The 9,459-nt window shown below is 38.1% G+C and overlaps 1 protein-coding gene across 1 annotated transcript in view; it reads right to left on the minus strand.

The window, feature by feature from the left end:
• The window catches only part of SPAG17 (sperm associated antigen 17), a 395,169-nt gene that overhangs the window by 105,594 nt on the left and 280,116 nt on the right, over nt 1–9,459 (minus strand). The window contains exons 24-25 of the mRNA XM_006902657.1: nt 5,589–5,702; nt 1,128–1,306 (exon numbers count right to left, since the gene is read on the minus strand). Of these exons, the coding sequence (XP_006902719.1) occupies nt 1,128–1,306; nt 5,589–5,702 (293 nt within the window). The remainder of the gene's footprint in view (nt 1–1,127; nt 1,307–5,588; nt 5,703–9,459) is intronic.

Genomic DNA, 9,459 nt, shown 5'->3' on the forward strand with positions numbered 1-9,459 from the left:
GTGCGGGGAGAAGGGTGCAACAATGAATGAATGGAATCCCCAAATCTCTGTAGATGTTCATTGAAATGAAAAATAAACAACCTAAATTAAAAAAAAAGAATGAAAATAATTAACCGAAAATGCATTAAAACTAAATTAAATGGCAATTTTGTAAAATACAATGCTCAAAGGCCCAATTAAGTCATGTCAAATCTCATCATACGCAAAATCAGTAATCATTTTCTCACACTCCCATTATCATCAATTTTTAAAAATGTTGCGGTGAACTAGTTGGCTTGCCACCAAATTTCTTTCAGCCAAATTAGTTTTAAAGGAATCACCTGGAATCATTCTGTTCAACATTTGGAGATTTTTGTTTAACAAGGGTCAAGTGGCCTGACATGTGGTTATATATCGAGTACAGCCTCATAAGCACTGCTGAGGCTGACTAACACATAAACCCCTAAGTTTTAAAGGGCCAGAGTGTAAAATCCAATTTCCTGAGCACTGTGTAACACACTTTTCCTTCTAATAAAATGTCAAGGATTTGTACTTGTACAAGGTTTGATCGGTAGTTTCCTTCTTGTCTTTCTTTTTAAATCCTCCTTTGATCTGTATTCGGTATTAGAAAAACCTTTAGAGTCTGACTTGAGGTGAAAAACAACGCGTTTGTGTGTATGTGTGTATGTTATATAGAGGTGTGAGGATAAAAGTGGAATGATTTTTGATCATAAATGGAAGCTAGACTCGGCAGTCCTTTAATCTTACTAGATTCTTAAGACCCTGATAGCTATTAAAAAAGTCTGTTGTGACTATGAATTTGACATGTTTCCATTGTTTAGGTATAGACTCTTTTCTTGTAGTTGTTAAGTTAAATAAAGTAGTAAAAGTAAATAATAGTGAAAGTGAACCTAACAAATAGTAAGAATAACCAAAAATCAAGGTTTTAGGTAGAATTAGTCATTCTTAGTGCATTAAAATGACCTAAAACAGTATGGAAAGGCAATGCTCCCAGGAGTATGAATTCTATCTCTTCTCCAAATATCTTGGTAATGCGCCATAATAACACAATTACCAAAACTCAAGATTTAAAGAGTTAACACTCAGGAAGAAACAGGGTTTTGGAATCCATGGCAAAATTAATTTACCTTTTTCTCTTCTTCTTTTGGGTGTTCCTCTTCTTTAATGGATCCTTTAGGTTTTTCTTTGCCTTTTGTTTTTCCTCCTTTTGGTTTGCCTTGAGGAACAGTCACTACAATAGGAATCATTGTTGGAGTAAGTGCTGAGGGGATATCCAACATTGTTTCCAAATTGGGGTCTTTGTGTTCTATAAACAGAAGAAAGGAAAATAAGCAAGTGGAAAACTATGCTTGGTGTGTTAGTGAAACAATAAAGTACCATATGTAACATGGTGTATTATTTGTATATAATGTATACGCATTGATGTTGTTGTTGTTATGTGCCATGGAGTCACCAGTAACTCATAGCGACCCTATGTACAACAACCCTAAACCCTGCTCTATCCTGTGCCAATCGCACTGCCTCTGACACACCCATCCTGATTATCCCAGTTACTGACTTAATCCTCCTCATAGAAGGTCTTCCCCTCCTGCCCTGTCCCTCCACTCTCCCAAGCATGATGTCCCTCTCCAAGGGCCTGTCCTTCCTGACAACATGTTCAAAGTATGTCAGATGAAGCCCCAGAATCCTTGCCTCCAAGGAGCAGCCTGTTTAACCCTCTCCAGAATGAATCTGTTTTCCTAGCAGTCCATGATATTCTCAATATTCTTCTCCAGCACCACAGCTCAAAGGCGTCAATTCTCCTATCCTCCTTGGTCATTGTCCAACTCTCTGAAGCATAACAAGTGATTGCAAAGACTATAGCCTGTATAAGACACAATTTAGTCTCCAGAGTGACACCATTGCTCTTCAGTACTTTGGAGAGGTCCCTAACAGTAGACTTTTTCATCACAATACATTTTTTTATTTCCTGGCTGCTGGTTCCAAGAGTGTTGACCATGGAGCCAAGCAAACTAAAGTTGTTAACAATCTCAGTCTCTTCACCATCCATCCTGATGTTGCCAATTGGTCCAGTGGTGAGAATCTTTGTCTTCTTGACATTGAGACTCAGGTCATACTGAAGGCTAAAGTCCTTGACTCTCTGCAGCAAGTGCATCAGGTCCTCCTCAGTTGCAACAAGCAGGGTTGTGTCATCTGCATAACGCAGATTGTTAATAAATCTTCCACCAATCTTGGTGCCACACTTCTCCTCATAGAGCCCAGCCTCTCAGACAATCTGCTCTGCATACAGGTTGAAAAGGTATGGAGATAGGACACATCCCTGGCGTACACCCTTCCCAATTTTGAGCCATGCAGTGTTCCCTTGCTCTATTCTGACGACTGCCTCTTGGTCCAAGTATAGGTTTCGCATTAGAATGATGAAGTGTTCTAGGATTCCCATTCTTCTCAGAGTCAGCCACAGTTTGTTCTGATCCACACTGTCAAATGCCTTTGCATAATCAATGAAACACAGATAAATATTCTTCTGGTATTCCCTGATTTCAGCTAAGATCCTTCTAACATCAGATACAATATCCCTGGTACCATGACCCCTTCTAAACCCAGCCTGGACTTCTGGCAGTTCTCTGCTGATGTGCTGTTCCAGTCGTTTTTGGATAATCTTCAGTAGAATCTTGCTTGCATGTGAAATCAATGAAATCATTCTATAGTTTCCACACTCTGTTGGATCACCTTTCTTTGGGATGGGAACAAATATAGATCTCTTCCAGTCAGTTGGCCAAGTGGTTATTCTCCAAATTTCTTGGCATAACTTGGTGAGCACGTCCAGGGCAGCATCTGTTAGCTGAAATATGTCAGTTGGTAAACCATGTATTCCTGGGGCCTTGTTTTTTGCTATTTCCTTCAAGGCAGCTTGAACTTCTTCCTTCATCACCATAGGCTCTTGCTTATATGTTAATTCATGAAATTCTTCTGTCTGCCAATTCCTTTCCATACAATGACTCAGTATATACTTTCCATCTTCTTTTAATACTTCCTGGATCATTTAATGTTCTGCCTAAAGCATCCTTGCTTATAGCAACTTGAGGTTTGAATTTGTTATTCAGTGCCTTGAGCTTAAGAAATGCTGAGCAACTTTGGCCCTTTTGATTTTCCGACTCCAGCTCCTTGCACATTTCACTGTATTATTTTGCTTTGTCATCCCGTGCTGCCTTTTGGAATCTTCTGTTCAGCTCTTTAGTATCTTGAATTCTTCCTTGTGCTTTGGCTTCTCTGCACTCCAGTGCAGTCTTCAGAGTGTCTTCAGACATCCCTTTTGGTCTTTTTTTCCTCTTCTGTCTTTGCAATGACCGTTTGCACTCTTCCTGGATGATACACTTGACTTGATCCTTCCACAACTCATTAGGTCTTTTCCCATTAGTGTTCAAAGCCTCAAACCTGTTCCTGAGATGGTTCTGAAATTCAGCTGGGATGAACTCAGAATCATATTTTGGTTCCCATGGATTCGGTTTAATTTTCTTCAGCTTCAGCTTGAATTTGCATATGAGTAGTTGGTAGTCTGTTCCACAATCAGCCCCTGGCCTAGTTTTCACAGCTGATATTGAGCTTCTCCAGCGATTCTTTCCAGAGATGTAATCAGTCTGATTCCTTGCATACCATCAGGTGAAATCCATGTGTGTGACCTGCGTTTATGTTTCTTATAAAATGTATTTGCAATGAATAAGTTATTGATTGTGCAAAATTCAATCATTCTATCTCCAGCTTCATTTCTGTCACCAAATCCATGTTTTCCAACTGCTGATTCTTCTTCTCTGTTCCCAACTTTTGCATTCCAGTCACGGATTATTATCAATGCATCTTGATTGCATGTTCAATTGATCTCCGACTGTAAAAGTTGGTAGAAATCATCTATTTCTTCTTCTTTGTCTCTGGTTGTTGGTACATATATCTGAATGATAGTGGTATTCACTTGCCTTCCTTGTATGTGTATGGATATTATCCTGTATCTGTAGATAATCTCTAATGCTTAATACGCTGTAACTGAAAAACTCATTGCTGTCCAGTTGAAATAAATTCATATCTGACCTTCCAGTAGATTTTCAGAGACTATAAATCACAAAGGAAGAGATCACCTATTTTTTTCTCCAGCAGAACCCCAACTGATTTAAGCTGAAAAGAGGCATCACCTTTGATTTAGCAGCAAAATTCCTTTCAGATTATGCCTTCATATTTCCCTAATAAGGTAAAAACACTCCATAAATAACACTTTAAACACTCTCTTAGCCTTTAAAGTATTGCTTTGACCATATTTGATGGCTTTTAAGAAGCCTTTCTCCTCTATATTTTCCATAACACATTGGTTGAATTTGTGGATGGAGAACTCATGGATACAGATAAATGGTTCTAGATAAATCACATACCCATGCCTATGAACACACTTGAACCTATCCTATCCTGTGCCATCCTCAACATCTCTGACACTTCGCTGCAGTAGCTGTGCCAATACATCTCAATAGAGGTCTTCTTTTCTTTTCTAAGAATGGTGTCCCTTTCCAAGGAACACTCTCTCCTAGCAACACATTCAAATTATGAGAAATGAAGCTTTGTCATCTTTGCTTCCAAAGAACACTCTATCCTTTTTCCAACACATATTTGTTTGTTTGGCTTTTTGTTTTTGAGTATTCACTACTCTTCTCCAACACCACAACTCAAAGGCATCAATTTTTCTTCTGTCATTCTTTTTCACTGTCTAGCTCTCAGATGGTTTAGTAAGTGATTTAAAAGACCATGACCTGGATCAGGCACACATTAATATTCAAATTACAGTACTACTTGAAAGTATTTTAGAGAGATCCCTGACAGCAGATTTGCCCAATGCTATGTCTTCTGGTCTCCTGATTGCTAGTACCAAGGGTGTTGATTGTTGATCCAAGTAAAATAAAATAATTGACAGTTTTAATCTTTTCTCTATCTATCATGATGTTTTCTATTGGCCCTATGATGAGGACCTTTCTTTTCTTGATGTTGAGACATAATCCATATTGAAGACTGTAGTCCTTAATCTTGTGCAGCAAACATTTCAAGTCCTCCTCACTTTGGCAATCAAGTTTGTGCCATCTGTATAACACAGGTTATTGATGAGTCCTCCTCTGATCCTAATGCCTTATCCCTCTTCAAAGAGTTCAGCTTCATGAATTATTTCCTCAGCATAAATATTGAATAGGTATGGAGCAAACGCACCATCAGGATGTATTAATTATTGGTGACTAAAACACCCACACATATACTTAATCTTGTATTTCACTCTGTAAAAGAACTATGCAGTTTTTATGTACTGTCAAGTCAGAACTGACTTATAGCTAACCCTTCAAGTGGGTTTTCAGAGGCAGTAAATTGCACAGGAGGTAGGTGCCCATCTTTCTCCCATGGAGCGTGGAGCAACTGGTGGATTTGAACCACACACCTCTGGGTTGGCAGTGCAGATCCTTATCCGTAGGCTACCAGAGCTACTTTAGGGCATATACCACATATTGAGTCTGGGCAGACACCATTGGCCTGGAGACCCACATCTTCTTTTTGTGTTATCTCACCTGGTGCCACTCCAGTAGATCCATAGTAACTTATTGAGAGGCAGATTCCATTTTCCAAGGTTGCTGAAAAAGATCCAAACTTACTGATAGCCTTTTCCTTAACATCTGATTTTTCTAAAAGGAAAAAAAATGTAAAGACAGTTCTGTATTAAAAAGAAAAGGAAGTAAAACTCAGTGTGAAGTTGGCAATGGGGTTTATAACAATAAAAAGATTTAGTTTAACCCTTTTCATGTGCCCAGAGATATCTGAGGAAACACACATGACTTTTAAGGGTTTTAGGTTAAAATTAAGAAGGAAAAGAAATTGGCTGATGGCATAAAATATGTAGGATATTTATATGCCATATATACATATAATTTTGAAATGAAAGCCATCTATTTCAATTTCCTTATATTTTAAAATGTATTATAAAATCCCCACATTAAAATTCCTTACTTTTTAAATAACATTTTAAAGTGGTTTCAAACTAATTTGAAAGCAGAATTTGTTTAAGCATACATTTTTAACTTATATATGAATAACTTAAAATTTTTTGTTTGTATTTGGGTTCCCCTCACCCCAGTTCATCATTTCCTTTATCATCAGAGACTGTAAATATGTTGTTGTTTTTGTTAGGTATCATTGAGTCAAGTATGACCATAACGACCCTGTGAACAACAGATCTTAATCCTGTCATATCCTGTGCCATCCTTACATTTCCTGACAAGCTAGAGCCATTGCAGCTCTCACTGCATCAATCCACCTGGTGGACAGTCTTTCTGTCCTTTGCTGACCTTTCCAAGCATGATGTCCCTCTCCAAGGAATAGCCTCTCCTGACAGTGAATACGGGGGTAATACTAATTTAGACTATTCAGGTCTGTAAAGATAGCACTGTTAAAGGGGAAATGCAAATAACCAATGGAACAAAAGATAGTATTTAGTGGTGACCAGGGTGCAGGGGGAAATATTTTTGTTTGCTGTTGAAAATATAGCCCTGAATACATGGCAACCTCATGCGCAATAAAATAGAAACAGTGCCTAGTCCTATGAGCTGTAGAGTTTTCACTGACTGGTGTATTTGTAAGTATACAGCATCTCTTTCTTCTTAGACTGTTTTGTAAAGGAAGAACCACTGAAGGTTGTTTAGTATCATTGTTGTCGTTAGGTAGTTTGAGTCAACTAGGACTCACAGAGACTTCATGAGCAATGGATCTGAACCTTGTTCTATCCTGTGACAACCTCAACATCTCTCATATATTTGAACCCATTGTAACAATCACTCTGTCAATCCATTTCATCCACAGTCTCCTTCTCTTTCACTGACCTTCTACCTTTCCAAGTATGATGTTCTTCTCAAGGACAAGTCCTGCCTAAAAACATGCCCAAAATATGTAACATAAAGCCTCACTATCATTGCCTTCAAGGAACACCGTGACTCAACTGTCTCTAAGAAGTATTTGTTCTGTTGGCCGTCCATGAGCTATTCAGTACTTTTCTCCAACATCACAACTCAGGGGTATCATTTCTTCCATCATCCTTAGTCATCATCCAACTTATAGATGCATAACAAGTAATTGAAAAGACTATGGCTTACATCAGATGCACCTTAGTCTTTAAACTGACATCATTGGTCCTTAACCCTTTAACAAGGTCCTTACAGCATATTTACCCAATGCAATACATTTTTTGACTTCTTGACTGCTGATACCATGAGTATTGATTGTAGATTCAAGCAAGAATAAATAATTGATAACTTCAGTCTTTTCTTCATCTATCATTTTGCCTATTGGCCTAGTGGCAAGATTTTTGTTTTCTTGATGTGAAGAAGGCCATTTAGAAGACTATACTCTTTGATTTTCTGAAACCAGCATTTCAAGTCATTCTCACTTTCATCAAGCAAAGTTGTGTCATTTGCATGATGCAGGTTTTTGGTGAGTTTTCTTCTGATCTCTTTCCCACCTTCTTCATAAAGTTTAGCCTCTGGAATTATTTACTCAGCATATAGATGAATAGATATAGAGAAAGAATAAAGTTCTGGTGTGCATCTTTCTTGATTTTAAACATCTTGCTAACAAGAACTTTGGACCTTGCCCTAACATGAGCCAACCTCACCATCTCCAATACACCTGACTCCATTGCCATAGTCACTGTGTAATCCATCTTATCCGGGGTCTTCCTCTTCTTGCACTGACCTTCTACCCTCCAATCATAATGTCCTCCTTAAAGGACTGGTTCTGCCTGACAAACATACTCAAAGTACTTTAGTTGAAGTTTCATCATTCTTGCTTCCAAGAAGCACCCTGGTCTCACTTTCTTCAGGACAGACCTGTTTGTTTTCTTGGTAGCCCATGGTATGTTTGATACTCTTCTCCAGAAGCACAATTCAAAGGCATTGATTCTTCTTGTGTTATGCTTAGTCACTGTCCAGTTTTCAGATACATAACAAGAATTGAGAAGACCATGACTTGAATCAGGTGAACTTCAGTCTTTAAACTAATATTGTTGCTCTATGGCACTCTGGAGAGTGGATTTTCATAATGCAACTAATCTTTTTATTTCTTGACTGCTGGTGCCAAGGGTGTTGGTGGTGAGCTCACTGGTCTTACTTAATGAGACAGGACCATAAGGCAAGACCTGGAGGTTTCCAGCCTTTGGTTGGCAACAGGTGTGTTGGTCTTTCTCAGCAAAGTATGGCCATCTCTTGGTGGTATTATCATTTATCTGTCAGTTTTTTTGTATTGGGGAAGTGTCTTGTATGTCTGCCCTTAATAGCATAGATAAGTAGAGGTTTGCTTGTGCATTGTTTTTACTTATGGGTACAGTGATTGTCTGTCAGATGCTGTACTATAGCAGACCTTCCAGATTCAGACCTACTAGGAAGAAGGATTGGCCATCTAATTCTGAAATAACAGGTCTTGGAAAATACTATGAATGATAGAACACAGTTAGACTCCAGAAGTGAAGGAATGGGGGACGGGGAACCCCAAAACCTTAGATTACCTTTTTTGAGAATGACAAAACAAATGGATCTCTTCTAGGCAGTTCCTCCTCTATGAACAACAAAGGAGTACAGTTCAAAATGAGGAGAAACAACTGTAAATATCCATTAATAACTGGAACATGGAATGTATGAATATGGATCTAGGAAACCTGAAAGTTATCAGAAATTAAATATAATGCCTAATGGTCAACATTTGAGCTATTAATGAATTGAGATGGGCTGGTATTGGCCACTTTGAATCAGACAACTATATGACCCATTAGATTGGGACTGAAAAATAGAAGAAGAATGGTGTTTCATTCATAGTAAAAAAAAATTCAAAATCTATGCTAACATACAATGTTGTGAATGATAGGATATTATCTACACACATATAAGGAATACCTGTAAATATAACTGTTATTCAAATATATGCTCCAACAACCAAGGAGGAAACTGAAGATTTGAGTCATCTTTTGTAGTCCTAAATTGACAGAACATGCAATCAAGATGCATTTAATAAAAATTGGTAAAAAACAATTCATAACGGGAACGTAAAAATTGCAAACAGGGAGTGGTTAGCATCATAATAACAAGCTGACAACCACTGACAGATGGGTGGTAGTTTTGCCAAAGTATATTGGGTGGGAATCCATTTGGGTCTCCCATGTGGAAGTCAAGAATTCTACTACCAATCTATAGTGTCTTTCTACAGGGAAATTGGTACCTTTGTACATTATTAAAAATTTTATGTTAGTAGAAACATGAGAGAAAGCATAAAAAAATAATCCATCTCAGGGGTCTAGTCAGACAAGTAAATGTTGTTGTTGTTATGTGCCATCGAGTCACTTGTGACTCATAGCGACCCTATGTACAACAGCCCTGAACTCTGCTCTATCCTGTGCCAATT

The sequence above is a fragment of the Elephantulus edwardii genome, unplaced genomic scaffold, assembly GCF_000299155.1.
Source record: "Elephantulus edwardii isolate Elephantulus edwardi_28Jun2011 unplaced genomic scaffold, EleEdw1.0 scaffold00437, whole genome shotgun sequence".
Classification (NCBI taxonomy): domain Eukaryota; kingdom Metazoa; phylum Chordata; class Mammalia; order Macroscelidea; family Macroscelididae; genus Elephantulus; species Elephantulus edwardii.